The following is a 22,012-nucleotide window of genomic DNA, read 5'->3' as shown; positions in this document are numbered from 1 at the left end:
AGGGAGAATGGTCAAAATGATGAAAATTACTATTGCATTCCACTCATTCGAGCCCCTCAATATCAAGAGAATCAGGTATAATAAATCCTTTACTAGATACAGGATTTAGCAGAAACAAAGATACATATACAACTGAGTTTCCTAATGGAAAATCACCCCAAATCAGAGGTTAGCAATCAAATAATCCCTTTCTAGAACTGGACTTCAATGGCACTACCAGACAACAAGACAAAGCAGCATACCATTTTCAATCCTTCTGGAAAATGAAAGGAGAAAACAAGAACAACAACAAATTTAAACTACATTAAAGGAATATTTAATAGGGCCTTTTAAATAATTAGTAATGATCAGGTATTTAGTTTTCAGAATATGTAGGTTGTGGTTTTTTTTTCTAATAAAGCATTTCAAATTCTAATTAAAAAAATACTTTATGGAGAAATTAAAAAGATACAATAGTGTCAGAGGAAAAGCCATGATCCCAGAAGTGGAATATTCTAACAACATAACTTACAAGAAACTATGCTATAAAAACAGATTGTTGATTAACACAAACTCATAACAAAACGCAGAGAGCTATCACAATGGTGCTGTAATAACATTTGGCTGCTGAATTCTTTCAATACATTAAATATCTCCTTGGAGACCAAATTACTTTACATTTTCTTAGAAGACAATTTATTATAGCTTTGTTTTCTTCTCATTATCTCTTAAAAATATATCTAATGAAGGAAAGAATACAACTTCTAAATAACTTACATAAAATGGTACTAATGTGTGACAACAGACTTTGGTTTAATATGTTGGTTATTAGCTAACAGCATACAACCTATTGTCATGACAAATCCTTACCACAATATAATATTCCATGTGTCACATGTATCAAAAACCACTGTATGCCATTATTATGGCACTCATAAAATTAACAGCTTCAGGCTGCTAGCGATTTAAATAATTGATAAGTTTTCAATTAAAAAGGCAACATTTTCAGGTCTCATACAAAAATCTATTTAAATTACTGATACAAACTTACCCTTGTGTTGGCCCAAAGCCAGAAAATGCTTTCCTTCAAGGGAGAAAAAAAGTATTTCTCCAAGTTTCAACTCAGAGGTTAAATTTGTTTTTATTTATTAAGCAGACATACAGGCTGTATATTCACTTAACGTTTGTAATCAAAGGAACAGAACAAGTAAAGAACTGATGGTAAAAGTGTCTCTACTTTTGCTTGCCCCTATATAGTTTTCAATGAAATACTAAGGTGACCACATACGAATTTCATATGAAAAGCTAGGCTGGGGAGTGGGTGTTAACAATAAAAATGTACTCAATCTGTCAGTATTTTCCCTATGCCACTACACCAAATCCTAGAATCAAACTTCAGGGCCAAATTGAAGCTAAAAAATAAAGACCAATACTTATTTTTAATAAAGGCTGGTAACCAGGAGGACTAAAAATCAGTCTTTTGTGAGATTAGATCCAAATGGTTCTCTTTATGACAAAACTGGAAGCCAAAGGAATTTCAACATAAGACCAAGACAGACCAAAATGACACCCAACAAATCTAGTTTGTGCTTTTTGCAAACGATATTCCCCTACTCTTTACCTTCTAAATGTTTATGGGGAGCGAGCTTGACTCTACACAAAGGGTATGTGATGGTAGGGGCTACACAGCAAAAGATTGAGAAGAAAGGAAACTCATTTAAGTTTTAAATTATTTAAAATGTGTTCACTCAGTGATATTTTCATTTCAAAATAATCTACTGAAATACTCAGCATCAGAAAAATGGAGCTCTACCTTTAAATACATGAAAATCTGGGAGGCCCTAAGGTTTCCCTCTGTAAATATCTGTTAAGTGAATTAATGAGAAAATCTGACCCTGATCAGCCAGACACAACTCTTGAACCAGTGCCAATTCATAAAAAATTTTCATCCATCCATAGCAAATTAAGAAAAAACAAGAATAATGTAGCGAGTTATACATAAAACTAAATTTATTGACTTTAAAGAAAAGGTCATCTTTACTTTTCAGATTACGTCCTGCCTGCTGCTTTATCCTTGAAATGGCTCCTGCTATTTTTTTTATTAATTAAATAATGGCAATAGGCAATTTTTTTTAATTGAGACAAGAGTCTCACTATGTTGCTCTCAGTAGAGCACAGTGGTGTCACAGCTCACAGCAACCTCAAACTCTTGGGCTTAAACAATTCTCTTGCCTCAGCCTTCCAAGTAGCTGGGACTACAGATGGCTGCCACAACACCAGGCTATTTTTGTTGTTGTTGCTTTTGTTTAGCAGGCCCAGGCCGGGTTCAAACCCGCCAGCTTCAGTGTATGTGGCCAGCACCAATCACTTAGCTACGGGTGCCGAGCCAGTAACAGGCAATTTTTATTAATTTACTAGTCTTACTAAAGTTTCTATTTGGCAAATTTAACAGTCACCACGCCTATGTGTGTCCCCAACCTAAGAAACCAATCAGTACATGAAATGCAAACATTTGGGGATCAATGAGCTAGATTACTTCTATTCAGACTAAAAAGTGGCTCCCAAGACATCTTGAGAACTTTTAAGTTCAGGTTATGTAACATGACTCTAATATTTTTTTACAACACAAAAATAATTAAAACATTGCATTCGAGAAAATAAGCATAAGTTGTAAGAAACACGTGGTATAGAAATCACAACTAAAATAAAAATATACATCATTTTGAATTTAATAATGGAGATGACATAAAAAGATCCCAATATGAAATCAGCAAGGAGGTGGGGGGTAGAGAGCCAGTTAAAATACTGATGAGCATTGGCTTTGGCAAAAGGAAATTCTTTTTTTTTTTTTTTATTAAATCATAGCTGGCAAAAGGAAATTCTATATCCACATTCCAGTAGCTAAACCCTAGACATGTCTCTTAACCACTGCCTCATCATCTTAAAAACAAGAATGATAATATCTATCTCACAGAGTAATTATTAAAACTTAATAAAATGAAATATCTCAAGCATCTTATATATACAGGAACTTGGAAATGGTTGTTATTATCACTATGATCATATCCATTTTCAAAAAGCACAATCTATAAGATCCCACCAATAGTACACATCTTTTGTGTCTGATTACATTGAATATATAATGAAAACACACTGATGTCAGTTCTTTGCAATGGACATGTGTGAGAAAATTATGTGTGTGTGTTTTCTAAAAATAAGCATGTCACATTCTCAGGAGAGTTAGCCAATCTATCAATACTACTGCTAGACCTTTACAGCAGACAATCCTACTCTGCTTTTCAAGGTACTGATGATCCCAGCTCTAAATTCTCAGTACACAAAGACTCCCACATAAGTTAATGGGAAGTCAATGGGAAATTGACTTTTCCTACTCTACTCTAGTTGGAATGCAACGCTCTGTTAATCATCCCATCCTTCTTGTTCTCCTTCCTCCTATCCTAAATTAAAACTATTGGCGGAAACCCACACAGATGGTTTACAGTTTTCATTACAATGAAACACTATCCTGGTTGCAGCTGAAGTCTATCAAAAATCTACAACCTAACCGTCGGCTAAGTTAGAGTCTCAATGTAAAGCAAGGGCCCTGATTCCACCATATCCACCACAATACCACTTTGCATTTGTATAGGACTTTTAACTTTTCAAAAGACTTTCACACCCATTACCCCATTTGATCATTACAATAACCCTGTGCAGTATAAAGGACAAGTATTATTATCCACAACTGACAGATGAGGCAACTATAGCACTGAAAGGTTAAGTGATTTGCCCAAGGCCAGGAAACCAGAGTAGAGCTGTGGTCTCCAGACTTGACTTCTAGTCCAGTGCTCTTTCTACCAGACCACTGCAATAAGTTTTGTAAACAGATTACAAACTCAGCAACAATAAAATTTGAGACAAAAATTCAGATCAGGGCTCAGGTAAGCTATGTCTCCTCATTATAGTTGAATTTTTCAAGCTTAGTACTGAAGCTTTAGAAATGTACTCTTTTCTCTCTTTCACCTACTTTAGTACCAGATGAATGTTAAGGCAAATTTTCACTGTAACTTGAAACACCAAGAAAAGTCATTTCAGGATATATTCAAATCACTTTGATTTAGTAAGTAACCCTGTGGTTCATTTTCTGCTGGGGGTGGGAGGATGGGTAGTGCAGAGGGTAACAGAGAGTACGTCTTTAAACCGTATATCCATATTAAGCCTGCAGCTACATTATAACTATAGTCTGAAGGGTGAAAGAGAGCTCCAGTTGAAAGTAGATTTTGAAAAATTTTTTAGAGCCCAGGGGTTCATTTTTAATGAGCCGTTACTTTAAGTACTGCATAAAAAATACAGGAAATTGATAGTCCATTTAGTCTGCACCATACCTAATGCAAAAGTCATTAAGATGCATTATTCTTAATGTTCATGATATGATCAGTAAGTGTCTCTTGAAAAGAATGCCCTTAACTTTCATGTAAGGATATCTTTGAAAATCTTATCTATTATTACATAGAAAAACAGATGGCAACTGTAACTCACTTACATATCTTCACTATGTCCAGGAAACACCATCCTCAATCACATTAACATTTTTAAAACAGTCCTCATTTGTAATATACTTACATATGACAGCATTGCCTTCATTTCTTCATCACTTCTCACTGTAATTCGATCACCATCTTCATCTTCATCTGTTTAAAAAGCAACATAATGCAAGTGAAAAGATTCATATATTTTTTAAGTACAAAAACCATGCTGGGTGGGAACAAAACAGTTGGTTTTTTTACAACTTGATATAGAAAACCCTCAACACCAAATTTTTGGAGGACACTGGGATTTTTTTAATTTGTTGTTTTGCTTTATTCAGAATCTCGATATAGAATTAAAATTTCCTTTCAGGGAGAGCTGAAAATTAAAATATCGCTCATGTCATTCGTGGCACATATCAAGGTTAAAGTAAATATAACTAGAATATAATAGAACAGGTTTGAAGAACTTTAAAACACAAAGAGAGGCCAGTCTTATTCTACTGTCAGTATGCTTTTAACTTCCAAAACAGTTCCATACCCCTCTCTCTCCATTCGTCCCCTCTCCCAGGCAATCTAACATGTCACAGTGGCATGATAAAAATACATTCATTTACTGTACATTTTTATACACAAGATACCATAATCTCTGCTTTGTACGCAATTCCTCCTTAAAAACCTCACAACAATCCTGCAACGCGGACACCATCGTCATTATCATTATTTCATTTTCACAGAAGAAGAACCTGAGGCTGAGTGCAAGGTTAACGTGCAAAGCAGCTCTAATACAGGTCTCTCCGTATCACCTTCTATTCAGCAACCCTTTCTTTCTCTTTCCCAACAGCTTCATTTGTTTGGGGTACTGTCTGATCACAACAAGCTTCAAATGATGATTCATGCTATTTCGAAACAATATAATAGCTTTAAGACTAGAGAATAATAAAACTTCATAAAATATATAACCAAAATGTGTATGTTTAAATAAGCACCATCAAAGAAGTCACATCTAGCAACAATGTACTTATTTCAATGATACTTCTCTAATTCAAAGCAGTATTTCAAAATATCTCTTCAAATTGTTTTAAGAACCTGAGATAGACCACATGAAAATATCAGATCTCGAGAGGCGGAGCAGATGGCAGCTGAGTAACAGCTTCCTTCCATCTGGGCACCATGAGTCTGGGGATATAGGACTCCAGGCATCTCTGGCTGGTGGGATCTGCCTATCATCACCCCTGAGAGGATACAGGGAGTCAGCGAGAGACTTCTGGACCCCAAGAGGAGGACTAAAACAGTGGAAAACCGGCAAGTGGTCGCGTGTGTTCAATCCGTCTAAACCCGCCGCAACTGTAAGTTCAGTAGCAGCGAGACTGCAAACCAGAAAGGCCTTACCTGTGAACTGTTTTGGTGTCTTTGGACTTGGCACTCAGCTGAACTGCCTTGGGGAGAGCCTGAGCGGGAGTGCGGAGAACTTTGGCCTTTGTCTAGGGCCCCAGTCTGAGCCGCTGAGCCAGACAGAGCTAATAGTGTTTGGCTCTGGGTCACAGGCAGACATTGTGAGCGATCTGCCCTGGCAAGCTCCGCCCTCAGGGTCGCAGAGCTGGAATTGGATGGGAGCTGGTAACCCAGTGACCAAGTAGCCTAAGGGCGGGGTCTGAGCCGCCTTGCAGCCCCAACCCTCCGGGGAAAGGGAGACCAGTATTGACACACAGGGTAAGTGGATAGCCACTTCAGCAGTGATTCCAAGAACAAGCACTTCCCTGAGAAAGCTTCTGCTCAGTAAGTGAACAAGTTCAAAGTGCCTTTTAAGTGGGCTGAAGAGAGATTTAGGGTGTCTACCTGCTGGGGTTTGAGAAACTAGCAACCTCCAGTCGTATCAGAACTGTGATTAACATCTCATACCCCAGAAGACCACGAGTTGCCCAGACAATATTCAATAACATATACATACGGCTTTGTTTTTGGTTGTGTTTTTTTTTGTTTTTTTTTTTTGGTTTGGTTGTTTTTTTTGTTTATTTTGATGTTGTGGATTGTTGTTTTGATTTTTAAGTTCAACCTTTTCCATATGGATCCTTTTTCTTTCTCAATTTTTCTAGTTTAATTATAATTTCCCATTGCTGCCTATTTCAATAATTAGAACTTCATTTTTGTTAGTGTTTCTACCGCTATTATTTGGCTTTTCCAGCCAATTTTATCCCGTAAAGTTTTCTGTTTGCTTGTTTTGGTTTGATTTATAGCATTTTTGTCTTTCCTCTCTACTTGGTGGAGGTGGGGTACTGTGTCTGATCAGGTTAGCAAAGAGCTGCTGACCTCAAGGGAACCACCCAACTGGGCACCCCTAGAAGGTGTTTTTTTTTTTTTAAGGTTGAATCAAAGTACCCTACCGTAGACCTATATTGCTCTGTCTCCCTCTTTCTGTGCCTCTCTTCTTTTTGTCAATATTCCTTTTACCCACCCCCTCTCCTTTCTCTATTTTTCATTTTTTTTCCTTGTCACTCGGTCCTCCTTTCTTTCATCCCTTTTTTGCTCTTAAACCTTCTCACCCTTCTGGTCCTGTAACCCTTAGTCCACAGGCACGAGAACTTAAAGAGCAAGAGGAAGTGAAAGGAAAATTAGGTCAAGGAAACAGGTAAAAGAAATCACTCATGAGGAAGAATCAGCAGAAAACTCCAGGCAACATGAAGAACCACTCCAGAACAACCCCACCAAGGGACCATGAGGTAGCTACTGCAGAGGATTCCACCTATACAGAAATGTTAGGAATGACAGAAAGGGAATTTAGAATACACATGTTGAAAACAATGAAAGAAATGATGGAAACAATGAAGGAAACTGCTAATAAAGTGGAAAATAACCAAAAGGAAATCCAAAAACAGACTCAAATCAGAGATGAACGATATGAAGAATATAAAAAGGATATAGCAGAGCTGAAGGAAATGAAACAGTCAATCAGGGAACTTAAAGATGCAATGGAAAGTATCAGCAACAGGTTAGACCATGCAGAAGAAAGAATTTCAGAGGTAGAAGACAAAGTTTTTGAGATAACTCAGATAGTAAAAGAGGCAGAAAAGAAGAGAGAGAAAGCAGAACGTTCACTGTCAGAATTATGGGACTTTATGAAGCGTTCCAACATACGAGTTATAGGAATTCCAGAAGGGGAAGAAGAATGCCCCAGAGGAATGTAAGCCATACTAGAGAATATCATAAAAGAAAATTTCCCAAATATCACCAAAGATTCTGACACACTGCTTTCAGAGGGATATCGGACCCCAGGTCACCTCAACTCTAACCGAGCTTCTCCAAGACACATTGTGATGAACCTGTCCAAAGTCAAGACAAAAGAAAAGATTCTGCAAGCTGCCAGGAGTAAGCGCCAGTTGACCTACAGGGGCAAATCCATCAGAGTGACCGCAGACTTCTCTAATGAAACTTTCCAAGCAAGAAGACAATGGTCATCTACCTTTAATCTACTTAAACAGAACAATTTCCAGCCCAGAATTCTGTACCCTGCTAAGCTAAGCTTCAAAATTGACGGAGAAATCAAATCATTTACGGATATACAAACATTGAGGAAATTCGCCACAACAAGAACAGCTCTACAAGAAATATTTCAACCTGTTCTGCACACTGACCACCACAATGGATCAGCAGCAAAGTAAGAACTCAGAAATTAAAGGACAGAACCTAACCTCCACACTGATGCAAAAGATAAAACTAAGCAATGGACTCTCACAAAATAAGATGAATAGAATACTACCACACTTATCAATTATCTCAATAAATGTTAATGGCTTGAATTCCCCACTGAAGAGACATAGATTGGTTGACTGGATTAAAAAACACAAGCCATCCATTTGCTGTCTGCAAGAAACACACCTGGCTTCAAAAGACAAATTAAAGCTCCGAGTCAAGGGTTGGAAGACAATTTTTCAAGCAAATGGAATTCAGAAGAAAAGAGGAGTTGCAATCTTATTTTCAGATACATGTGGATTTAAAGCAACTAAAGTCAAAAAAGACAAAGATGGTCACTTTATATTGGTCAAGGGAAAAATACAACAAGAAGACATTTCAATTCTAAATATCTATGCACCCAATTTAAATACTCCCAGATTCTTGAAACAGACCTTACTCAGTCTGAGCAAGATGATATCTGATAATACCATAAGAACGGAGGACCTTAACACTCCTCTTACAGAGCTGGACAGATCCTCTAAACAGAAATTAAACAAGGATATAAGAGATTTAAATGAGACCCTAGAACAACTGTGCTTGATAGACGCATATACAACACTCCATCCCAAAGATAAAGAATATACATTCTTCTCATCACCTCATGGAACAGTCTCCAAAATTGATCATATCCTGGGACACAAAACAAATATCAACAGAATCAAAAGAATTGAAATTTTACCTTGTATCTTCTCAGACCATAAGGCACTAAAGGTGGAACTCAACTCTAACAAAAATGCTCGACCCCACCCAAAGGCATGGAAACTAAACAATCTTCTGTTGAATAACGGATGGGTGAAGGAAGAAATAAAACAGGAAATCATTAACTTCCTTGAGCATAACAACAATGAAGACACAAGCTACCAAAACCTCTGGGATACTGCAAAAGCAGTTTTGAGAGGAAAATTCATCGCTTTAGATGCCTACATTTGAAAAACTGAAAGAGAGCACATCAACAATCTCACAAGAGATCTTATGGAATTGGAAAAACAAGAACAATCTAAGCCTAAACTCAGTAGAAGAAAAGAAATATCCAAAATCAAATCAGAGATCAATGAAATTGAAAACAAAAGAATCATTCAGAAAATTAATGAAACAAGGAGTTGCTTTTTTGAAAAAATTAATAAAATAGATAAACCATTGGCCAGACTAACGAGGAATAGAAAAGTAAAATCTCTAGTAACCTCAATCAGAAATGATAAAGGGGAAATAATAACTGATCCCACAGAGATACAAGAAATCATCTCTGAATACTACCAGAAACTCTATACCCAGAAATTTGACAATGTGAAAGAAATGGATCAATATTTGGAATCATACCCTCTCCCTAGACTCAGCCAGGAAGAAATAGAGCTCCTGAACAGACCAATTTCAAGCACTGAGATCAAAGAAACAATAAAAAAGCTTCCAACCAAAAAATGCCCTGGTCCAGATGGCTTCACTCCAGAATTCTATCAAACCTTCAAGGAAGAGCTTATTCCTGTACTGCAGAAATTATTCCAAAAAATTGAGGAAGAAGGAATCTTCCCCAACACATTCTATGAAGCAAACATCACCCTGATACCAAAACCAGGAAAAGACCCAAACAAAAAGGAGAATTTCAGACCAATCTGACTCATGAACATAGACACAAAAATTCTCAACAAAATCCTAGCCAATAGATTACAGCTTATCATCAAAAAAGTCATTCATCATGATCAAGTAGGCTTCATCCCACGGATGCAATGCTGGTTTAACATACACAAGTCTATAAACGTTATCCACCATATTAACAGAGGCAAAAATAAAGATCACATGATCCTCTCAATAGATGCAGAAAAAGCATTTGATAAAATCCAGCATCCTTTTCTAATTAGAACACTGAAGAGTATAGGCATAGGTGGCACATTTCTAAAACTGATTGAAGCTATCTATGACCAACCCACAGCCAATATTTTACTGAATGGAGTAAAACTGAAAGCTTTTCCTCTTAGAACTGGAACCAGACAAGGTTGTCCTCTGTCACCTTTACTATTCAACATAGTGCTGGAAGTTCTAGCCAATACAATTAGGCAAGACAAGGAAATAAAGGGAATCCACATGGGAGCAGAGGAGGTCAAACTCTCCCTCTTTGCTGACGACATGATCTTATACTTAGAGAACCCCAAAGACTCAACCACAAGACTCCTAGAAGTCATCAAAAAATACAGTAATGTTTCAGGATATAAAATCAATGTCCACAAGTCAGTAGCCTTTGTGTACACAAATAACAGTCAAGATGAGAAGCTAATTAAGGACACAACTCCCTTCACCATAGTTTCAAAAAAAATGAAATACCTAGGAATATACCTAACGAAGGAGGTGAAGGACCTCTATAAAGAAAACTATGAAATCCTCAGAAAGGAAATAGCAGAGGATATTAACAAATGGAAGAACATACCATGCTCGTGGATGGGAAGAATCAACATTGTTAAAATGTCTTACTTCCCAAAGCAATCTACCTATTCAATACCATTCCTATCAAAATACCAACGTCGTACTTTCAAGATTTGGAAAAAATGATTCTGTGTTTTGTATGGAACCGGAAAAAACCCCGTATAGCTAAGGCAGTTCTCTGTAACAAAAATAAAGCTGGGGGCATCAGCATACCAGATTTTAGTCTGTACTACAAAGCCATAGTGCTCAAGACAGCATGGTACTGGCACAAAAACAGAGACATAGACACTTGGAATCAAATTGAAAACCAAGAAATGAAACTAACATTTTACAACCACCTAGTCTTTGATAAACCAAACAAGAACATACCTTGGGGGAAAGACTCCCTATTCAATAAATGGTGTTGGGAGAACTGGATGTCTACATGTAAAAGACTGAAACTGGACCCACACCTTTCCCCACTCACAAAAATTGATTCAAGATGGATAAAGGACTTAAACTTAAGGCATGAAACAATAAAAATCTTCCAAGAAAGCATAGGAAAAACACTGGAAGATATTGGCCTGGGGAAAGACTTCATGAAGAAGACTGCCATGGCAATTGCAACAACAACAAAAATAAACAAATGGGACTTCATTAAACTGAAAAGCTTCTGTACAGCTAAGGACACAATAACCAAAGCAAAGAGACAACCTACACAATGGGAAAGGATATTTGCATATTTTCAATCAGACAAAAGCTTGATAACTAGGATCTATAGAGAACTCAAATTAATCCACATGAAAAAAGCCAACAATCCCTTATATCAATGGGCAAGAGACATGAATAGAACTTTCTCTAAAGACGACAGACGAATGGCTAACAAACACATGAAAAAATGTTCATCATCTCTATATATTAGAGAAATGCAAATCAAAACAACCCTGAGGTATCATCTAACCCCAGTGAGAATGGCCCACATCACAAAATCTCAAAACTGCAGATGCTGGCGTGGATGTGGAGAGAAGGGAACACTTTTACACTGCTGGTGGGACTGCAAACTAGTACAACCTTTCTGGAAGGAAGTATGGAGAAACCTCAAAGCACTCAAGCTAGACCTCCCATTTGATCCTGCAATCCCATTACTGGGCATCTACCCAGAAGGAAAGAAATCCTTTTATCATAAGGACACTTGTACTAGACTGTTTATTGCAGCTCAATTTACAATCGCCAAAATGTGGAAACAGCCTAAATGCCCACCAACCCAGGAATGGATTAACAAGCTGTGGTATATGTATACCATGGAATACTATTCAGCCATTAAAAAAAAATGGAGACTTTACATCCTTCGTATTAACCTGGATGGATGTGGAAGACATTATTCTTAGTAAAGCATCACAAGAATGGAGAAGCATGAATCCTATGTACTCAATTTTGATATGAGGACAATTAATGACAATTATGTTTATGGGGGGGAAACAGAAAGATGGAAGGAGGGAGGTGGGTGGGGCCTTGGTGTGTGTCACACTTTATGGGGGCAAGACATGATTGCAAGAGGGACTTTACCTAATAATTGCAATCAGTGTAACGTGGCTTATTGTACCCTCAATGAATCCACAACATAAAAAAAAAAAAAAAGTAAAAAAAAAAGAAAATATCAGATCTCGGCTTGGCGCCCATAGCACAGTGGTTATGGAGTCAGCCACATGCACCGAGTCTGACAGCTTCGAGCCCAGCACAGGCAAGCTAAACAATGACAACAAAAATGCAACAAAAAAATAGCCAGGCTTTGTAGGAGGTGCCTGTTGTCTGGCTACTTGGGAGGCTGAGGCAAGAGAATCTCTTGAGCCCAAAAGTTGGAGGTTGCTATGAGCTATGACGCCATGGCACTCTACTGGGGTTGACATAGTGAGACTCTGTCTCAAAAAAAAAAAAAAAAGAAAAAGAAAATATCAGATCTCATTTTTAATGCAAAATAGAATCACCAGCCCAAACATCCACCTACACCATCTGCCACTTCAACCTTCTGAAGATAAAGGTTTGTCAACAGTGAGAACAGCCTATATGTTAGATTCTTAATGCACAGTTGAAAGAGAAATGCCAAAAATACTTTGAGTAATATACTCAGTCCCCCAAGGTGACAACTTAGAAGGGGCGGCTCTTGGTACGAAGCCTTAGATCTAGTACACTTGTTAACAACTATTATTATTTTTTTTGGTTTGTTTTCGACATACAATTGCTGATTTGATCAAATGTAGTGAACACTGATCCCAAGCCTGAAGAACTAGACAAACCTCTCATCATGAAGAGAATATGTCTACAAAACCCACTCTGGGAACTGAAGTACAGGGAGAGCTGAGTCCAACACAGGGCTTTTCCCCACCACAGTCAGCAGATCCTCCCTGGTGTACAGATGCAGTGCTGATGGCCTCCCACTGTTTGGTGACCAGGCTATATGGATCCTAGGAGGGAGTTTGTGCTCTCTCACAGTTAGCCTATTTCCAGGCAAAACATTGCTTCCTTTTTCTCTTCAGTGGCCAACAGCAACATGACAGCATGACGGAAGTCAACACATGGGCTAGTCCCACTCAGTGACCAACCCAACAGCCAACAGAAAACCAGGTTTTCTTTCCAAAGCATATTTATTTCTGGATCTGGTTCACTCCCACAGTGTTCCCCAATTTGATGTGAATCAAAATCAAGTCACACTAGAAGCTGTTGAGAGTCACTACTGGTATTATGCCTGCTTTCTGTGTAAAAGACACATACTGGCCACTTGCACTAAGAAGGCACAGTTCTGACAGATGCTTCACACATAAAGAATTACATAGGAATCTAGCACTTTTTCTTTTTTTCTTCATTTTAGGTATAAATTCTCTATGGCCATTCTAGCTGTCAGAAGAGTTTCTATATATATTCTAGAAACTAACATTTTCAAGGCTAAGTCTATAAAATTTTCTTAAAAATATAGAGATAAGAAAAATAGAGTATAAAAGAATATAATGTTACCTATTACCACACATGAAAAGCACTTTACACTTTTGCTTTAAAACAAAGTCAAATTCTGTTTAAACGTAAACTAAAATGATTTGTTCTTAATGAGGACCTGAACTTAGCCAAAAAAAATTCTAAATGAAGTATAGTTTTTTTGTAAATCTCACTTCTGCACCTGAGCTGGCTATAGAGATGATGGCTACAAAGGTACTGTTTATATTCAAATTTCTTTTTTTTTTTTTTTTTTTTTTTGTGGCTTTTGGCCGGGGCTAGGTTTGAACCTGCCACCTCCGGCATATGGGACCGGCGCCCTACTCCTTGAGCCACAGGCGCCGCCCTATATTCAAATTTCAAAACACACAAGACCTCAATAAGGTATTGTTCACATGGGATGCAAAGGAACTTAGGGTTTATTAAAGTGGGTGAAAAACCTTATAATTTCTAAAGAAAGGGCACAGATTCCAGAAAGACTGTTTATATCACAATCTCTTTAAATCACGAACAAAAAAAAAAAAGAGAGAGAGAGTTTAAGTTCTCAAAACCAGGGTTTGAGACTTTTAAGGCTACTTAAAATACTCTAGAATTCTATATTTCTATGAAATATCTTGAGGGATTGTTTCAGAGGGAGAAAAAACTGTGCTGGAAATCAGCTACCAGAATAACTTCTTACAGGGCAGTTCCATAAAAACCAGCTACGAAAAACTTCAAGGGCTTGCTTTAAGAGGGCAGAAAACTGAGGCCAAGAGGCTAGAATCGCTTTTGATGCCAACCTAGTGGTGAAGTTTCAGAGCAACCCCACAGGGGGTCTGACTCCAAGAAAAAGATTTTTAGGTTAAGTTGAAAGAGGCATTCTAACAAAGCCTGGGGACAAAATCAGGCTTACGTGGCACAGTGATTAGTAGTTCTATGGATTAATAGAAGACTTTGTTTTATGTATGCATTGGTTTTCTTTACAAACTATTCTCTAGGGGACTGTATGCTTCATTCGTTAATATCTGTGCTTAGTTGTTTTAATGGAGACTTTTTTTTTTTTTGCAGTTTTTTGTTTTTTTTTTGGCCGGGACCCTGGAGACTCATTCTTATCCAAGAGGAGAATGAGTTGAAAAAGTAATCACACTCAAAAGGACTGATGGTCCTGGCCAAAAGGCAAAATCTGAGCTGTACCTGACCCTTTGATGGTACGCCCAAGAGCAAACCAGCCATTCACATTTAAAGTGAAAATGCCCTTCTCTCTACAGACAGAGAATTGTCTGGCATGAGAAGTTAGGGAAAGCTAAGAAAACAGAAATACATACTACGCAATATAGTATGACAGTAACCTAAACCACTGTTCTGAACGAAAAGTTGGAGATAGCCCATCTAGCACAGACTCTGGCTATTTGTCTACCAAACTGGATTAGTTATAAAAATTACAGTAGCTAGAACTATAAATCATAAAAACTTACTAACATGGCACAGAGAGTTTCAAAGGTATAAATATGTTGGTTGAGAACACTAAAAAGTAGTGCTACTAAGTAGTATAGAAAGAAGTAAAAAAAACAATTTGAACTTTTTCTGTCTTATACATGGAAGTTCTTTGCCATCTGACCAAAAAAGCATTACTAGATATGACCAAGAAAAGGGAGGGTGGGGAAAACAGATCTGATACACTGGTTCACAATGAGAATTCCAGGCTTCTCTAGTTGCCTGGAGCATAGTAATATGATTTTCCAGCACATTAGGGAAGCAAAAGTAGAACCAGAAAGTCTATGTACTGGCTGGATTTTGTTAATGTCACTTAAAACGGAGGAAGAAATCCTAGCAAGATACCAAATAGAGTGCAGCAGATGGTAAACAAATATTATGAAGCAATCTTCACAAAATCTGCAGTGTGTCACAAATATACAAAATGGCAGAGTTTGGGAAAAGAGAATCATAACAGGCCATATGTTGTTAGCGATTTTATTTGAAGCAACATTCGATCCAAAGGAAAAACCAAGAAGAGGAACATAAAGGCCCAACAGAGGAGGAAAGGCAGCCTCAGGTAAGGGGCGATCTGAATGGCCTTCCAAGTAAGCAGCAGACTCTGGGAAGCTCTCAGCAAAAAGCACCCAATGTAGTGACAGGGGCTCAAGAGGGCTTTTGAGAAACAATCTAGCTTCTACAAAAAGCAACAGAAAAGTTAAAGCAATATATTCTATGTCATTTGTCACACTCCTTCTGTGCCAAGTGGGAGTCAATTAGAACTACAGTAAAGGCATTTTTCCCAGGCAACAGAAAAGAAATGAAAACATAATTGTAGAGGTTACAAAGACATCAACAGGAAACTACCAGAAAAGATGTCAAGTTTAAGGCCCTTCTCAGGTGTGGGGCAGAACTAGAGGCTACAGTTTCTCTGGCCAAATCTTCAAATCCATTAGTTTTAATTTAGCTCCCTGTCTTCCCCTTCTTGATTCTTTCCTCACTTTTTTGCTTCCCTTCTCCTTCTAGCAAATCAAAGTGCCCACTACGTAGCAGACATTTTTATGGGCACTGGGATAGTAACAGTGAAAAAAGAAAACACAAATAAACAAAGCTCTGTCCTCATGGAGTTTAAACTCTAGTGGAGAGAGAGACTGAAGGAGGTAAGGGATTAGGTGATGTTAACATCTGGCAAAAGAGCGTTCCAGACAGAAGGAACACTTAATGCAAAGGCCATGGGTCAGAGGAGTACCTGGCATATTGTGACGGCTAGAACAGAACGAGAGGAGGGCATGGAAAATGGGTAATGGGGGGACAGGGCTGGATGCAGATGAGAAAATATAGGGTCTTCTGTGGCATTTTAGGGACTTGGCCTTTTACTCTCACATGAGATGGGAAGGTTTTAAGTATGGTAATCTCATTTCTAAAAGAATTACTCTGGCTGCTGTGTGGAGAAGAGGATGTATGAAGGCAAAATTAGAGACAGGGAAGCCAGTTGTTAGGAAGCCACAGTCTTACTCTAGTTGAGAGATAACAGTGTCCTAAACCAAGGGGAGAATTCATCACATATCAGATAACTTTTGAAGATAAAGACAACAGGATTTGCTGATGAATGAGATATAAAAAGCTTTCCCTTATTACTCCATTCCTTCAATTATCTGTGCATTCTAGAAATACATACTGAGTGTCTACTACGTGCCAGGTACTATGATAGGATTTCTAGTGATTCAAAAAGCACTGTCTACTCACCTCAAGGAAGAACTAGTCTGTATCTGGGTAAAGGACTTAAACGTCTTAATTCTCACACAAATTAGCAAGACTAATAAAAAACAACTACTTTCATAAGACTAAAAAGGACTTGGATTTTTTGCTCAATAATAGTTCAAGCCAAAATTCCAATAAATTAAAGCCCTCTTCAAATTATCTTAAACTCCAGATGCACAATTAACTCTTATACGTTAAATAAGTTTTAGAATCAAAGAAGGTTTATTGTGAATTACAATTTTTCATTAACTTAGTTTATAAGCAACTACTTATCTTTTATATATAAATAGTTTAAGAAAATGAATCTTCAGGATGGGTAAGGTTGCTCATGGCTGTAATCCCAGCACTCTGGGAGGCAGAGGCAGTGGATCACTTGAGCTCAGGAGTTGGAGACCAGCCCGAGCAAAGCAAGAGCCCATTTCTACTAAAAACAGAAAAACTAGGCAGGGCATGGTGGCTCACGCCTATAATCCTAGCACTCTGGGAGGCTGAGGCTGGCAGATTACCTGAGCTCACAGATTCAAGACCAGCCTGAGCTAGAGTGAGACCCTATCCCTAAAAATAGCCAGGCATTGTGGTGGGCACCTGTAGTTCCAGCTACTCGGGAGGTTGAGGCAAGAGAATCACTTGACCCCAGGAGTTTGAGGTTGCTGTGAGTTATGACACCTCGGCACTCTATTGAGAGCATAGAATGACACTCTTATGTCAAAAATAAATAAATGAATGAATAAAAATGAAAATAAAAATAGAAAAACTAGCCAGGTTGGGCAGTGCCTGTGGTTCAGTGGGTAGGGCGCCAGCCCCATGTACCCAGGGTGGTGGGTTCGAGCCCAGCCCTGGCCAAACTGCTATAAAAAAAATAGCCGGGCATTGTGGTGGGTGCCTGTAGTCCCAGCTACTCAGGAGGCTGAGGCAAGAAAATCACCTAAGCCCAAGGATTTGGAGGTTGCTGTGAGCTGTGACGCCACGGCACTCTACCAAGGGTTAATAAGCGAGACTCTGTCTCAAAAGAAAGAAAGAAAAAAGAAAAACTAGCCAGGCATTGTGGGGAACACCTATAGTCCCCAGTTATTCCAGAGACTGAGGCAAGGGGACCACCTAAGCCCAAGAGTCTGAGGTTGCTGTGAGCTAGGCTGAGGCCATGGCACTCTACCCAGGGCACAGAGGGAGAGTTTTTGTCAAAAAAAAAAAAAAACAGAAAGAAAGAAAATGAAACTTCATTTTTTCCCCAAGTGCCTTATGATTTAGACTCTCTTCTAAAGCAAAAAGAGGCTCCCACCCAAGTAAGAGAAGTTGAGAATAGTGAGATTGCCTTTGCTAACTGGACACAAGGATATCTCCTGGTAGCACTTTAGTAATCAGCTATACTTGTTTTCTATACTGAGAACTTACAACTTAATTGCAATTTTGCTTTAAATGGTCATACTATACCAAATTTAAAATTAGATATGATGTGTTGGTTTAAAGATTTGCACTCAAAATACAAAATCATCTTCCGGAGTTTCATAAAACAACCAAAAAGGATTCCATTCAATGAAAAATGAGTATAAAAGTCAGGGTTGAAGAAAGGCACACATAAAATAAATATTTGTCCTATAATCAGATCCTCTGGACCAAACTCAGATGCATGATTTAACAAGTATAAAGATACTTATAAGATCTATAGACCAAGAATACTTGAGTATCATAAAAAAGTAAAACCACATGATATTTATAGGTATGAGACAGCATCTGTCTATACAGAGGTAAAATGCATCTCTCAAGTCACCAGTGAGATCGTACTGTCCAGAAGCACCAATCCGACGGTCATTTTACAGCAGTTACTTTACAGAAAAATCCAGGCAGAGGAACACAAGTTAATGGATATGCACAGGAAATGGATTAGTGGGCAAGGCTATTTTTATCACCTGTGTGTTGATTTACTCATTAATCTGCCAATGAAAGTGTGAAAATCAGCAGGGATCTCTGGGTTTATATGAATGTCAAGCTCCTACAGCATATGTAGGACCCAGAAATGCAAACCCACAGGTTTTTTATGGTTATGGATTTCAGCTTCATCACAGAAATGTTCTCATATCTGGGAAAAGATAAATTATTCAATAACTGGTATGGAGTCAACTTTCTATCTGCTTTGAAAATAAAGTTGGATCCCTCCCCTGACTTCTTTCACCAAAACAAACTGAAGACGGTACACAAATTTTAAAAAATAGTTCTTCTGCCCTTTGTAATAAAAATGCATGCTTTTTACTTTTTACAAAAACCCACATTATGACACATACAAACACACAAACTTATGTACAAAACTAATATATATGTGTTGTGTGTGTTTAACCCCATTAAAATAGAAAGGAAAAAGATTACGAGTGAATTTTTTTCAATATCCTGGCATATAGAAGACCTAAGTTTGACATAAACCCAGAAGTTACAAAAGTAAATGTGATAAAAGAGATCATGTAAAAACTTTAAACTTCTCTGTTGAAGAAAAAAGAAAGAGAATAAAAGATAAATAATAAGTTGAAAAGAGCAATAAACTGAACAAAAATATTTGTAACATGTAACACAAAGGATCAATTTTCTTAATACTGGAAAATCCTTAAATCAGTTAGAAAAAGACAAATAACCAGAGAAAAATATGAGGAAAGATGACAAATAATAGAAATTAAATACCAATGACCAAACACGAATGAAAAGATGTTCAAGGTCATTTATAATTAAAGAAACATAAAGTAAAACAATAATGTAATAATTTTTTCACCTATCAAACTGACATTGACTAAAAAAATTTACTAATACCCAGAGTTGGGAGGGGTGGAAGGAAATGAGCCTTCTCATACCCTGTTGGTGGGAGCATAAATTGGTTCTACCTTTTGGAAAGCAAACATAGTACTACGTAATAGGTAATAAAATGAGTACTTTTTTTTTTGGAGACAGAATCTCACTCTGTCACCCAGGCTGGGGTGCAGTGGCATGATAATTCACTGCATCCTTGAACACCTGGGCTGAAGCAATCCTTTTGCCTACACCTCCAGAGTAGCCGGGACCTCAGACGCACACCACCACATATGGATAACTTTTTACTTTTTTTTAGCAATGGGGTCTTGCTAGGTTGACGAGACCAGTCTTAAGCTCCTGGTTTCAATTAATCCTCTTGTCTTGGTCTCCCAAAGTGCTAGAATTATAGGTGTGAGCCACCACTCCTAGCAACTCTCTGTTTCATTATTTCCAAATCCTAGGAATCTAATCCAAAAACTTTATTTACACAATGTGAAAAGATGTAAGACAACTCTGTTGACTTCAGCATTTTTTTCTAATTTTGAAAAACTGGTAACAACTTAAACATTCATCAGCAGGTTAAATAAATTAAGCCACAGCCATAAAATTCAGTATAACGTAGTTTATCCAAAAGAACGAATTTGATCCGTGCACACTGATGTTGAAAAGAGGTCGAGGACATAACATTCAACAGGGACAGGAAAAACTAGTGCAGTATAGTATATACAGAAAAAGTTTCTACAAAGAGACAGAAGAAACTGTCAACAATGAAACCAGCAGATTTGGGGGAAACTGGGACTTTTACTTTTTGCTTTATTTCTACTTGAATTTTTTAAAAAATTGTCTGAACCTTTTAAATTGAAAAAAAAAAACTAGCCATTAAAAAATATTATTAGTAATGTTTTCATCTGTGCTCCAGTTGTGAGAGGAAAAATACCTAAGAGGGATAAGAAGAAAAAGAGGTTCAGGACCATCAGCCTAAAAGGTGAGTTCAGCACAGATACAATCTACTAGACGGCAGGCTGAGGGGGTTTCTTGCTCTAGTAAAGGTGCAAGAGACTAACCCCACCTGGTATCATCAGCATTTCATTGAAGAAATGGCATTTCTCAGAACTGGAGGGTCTGTTATCATTACCTGACCCTTCCTCTCTTTTCCAACACTCCTTTTCTTTTTTTTTTTTTTTTTTTATTTTATTGTTGGGGATTCATTGAGGGTACAATAAGCCAGGTTACACTGATTGCAATTGTTAGGTAAAGTCCCTCTTGCAATCATGTCTTGCCCCCATAAAGTGTGACACACACCAAGGCCCCACCCCCCCTTACACTTCTTTTCTCTACAGGCAAATGGGACAGCTGCCCTTTCTCCTGCTGCTTAATTCATATCACTAAACATAATACCATGTCTTTAGTATCAAAAGAGACTTTAATTACACTTTTCAGTATTAAATACATTACCATAAACATTTCTTTGATTAAAGTTATTTTTAAGGCTTGTTCCATCATACCCATAAACCACTGAACTATCCCAAAAAATCCAGTAAATTTGCTTAACAAGTTTTATCTTCTCAACTATTTCTTATATACATACATAGATTCCACTGGTTTAGATTTTTGGTTTAGAAAATAATGTCACCCTAGTATAATCATTTAAAAATCCAGCCAAGTCTATAATGGAAAGTACATGATAATCCAAGGATAAAAATCTAAGGACTGTCATTATTTTGTCTGTTTTTCTGAGTTTTCATTTTAATTGCTTTTCATCTAAAACTGGTCCAGACACAGGGTAGAGACAGCTGCTGCCCTTGATAGGGGGAAAGGAAGAGCATGATGTTGCAGAACTTAAAACTAAAGGCACACATAAAATAAATATTTAGCCTATATCCTCTGGACCAAACTCAGATGCATCATTTAACGAAAAAGCTAAAGGTTTAAGCTTTTTTTTTTTTTTTTTTGTAGAGTCCGAGTCTCACTGTATCGCCCTCCGGTAGAGTGCCGTGGCGTCACACCGCTCAAGGCAACCTCTAACTCTTGGGCTTACGCGAGATTCTCTTGCCTCAGCCTCCCGAGCAGCTGGGACTACAGGCGCCCGCCACAACGCCTGGCTATTTTTTTTGTTGTTGAAGTTTGGCCGGGGCTGGGTTTGAACCCGCCACCCTCGGCATATGGGGCCGGCGCCCTACTCACTGAGCCACAGGCGCTGCCCCACGTTTAAGCTTTTTTATATTTAGTCTTCACAAGCTTTTGACACACTTGGTTAGAATGAAAGTTTTACAATCAAAAAGACATGCACTTGAATCTGGGCTCTACAACTTCCCAGCAATCACCTTCAGCAATCATTTCATGTCTCTGAGCTTCAGTTTCCTTCCTCACAGGTATAATTTTTCTACAGAGTAGCAATCCAGGTAAGTCATCTA

At 37.9% G+C, this 22,012-nt stretch overlaps 1 protein-coding gene across 9 annotated transcripts in view; it reads right to left on the bottom strand.

Moving 5' to 3' along the window:
* The window catches only part of MAP2K5 (mitogen-activated protein kinase kinase 5), a 316,347-nt gene that overhangs the window by 283,567 nt on the left and 10,768 nt on the right, over positions 1-22,012 (bottom strand). For all 9 annotated transcript variants that reach the window (XR_008380627.1, XR_008380628.1, XM_053594066.1 and 6 more), the window contains exon 3: positions 4,603-4,670. Coding sequence is in view for 7 of the 9 variants with exons in the window: in XM_053594066.1 (XP_053450041.1) it covers positions 4,603-4,670 (68 nt within the window). In the remaining 2 variants the exon portion in view is untranslated. The remainder of the gene's footprint in view (positions 1-4,602; positions 4,671-22,012) is intronic.

The sequence above is a fragment of the Nycticebus coucang genome, chromosome 6 (genome assembly GCF_027406575.1).
Source record: "Nycticebus coucang isolate mNycCou1 chromosome 6, mNycCou1.pri, whole genome shotgun sequence".
Lineage (NCBI taxonomy): Eukaryota > Metazoa > Chordata > Mammalia > Primates > Lorisidae > Nycticebus > Nycticebus coucang.
This window is presented reverse-complemented; position numbering and strand designations above follow the sequence as displayed.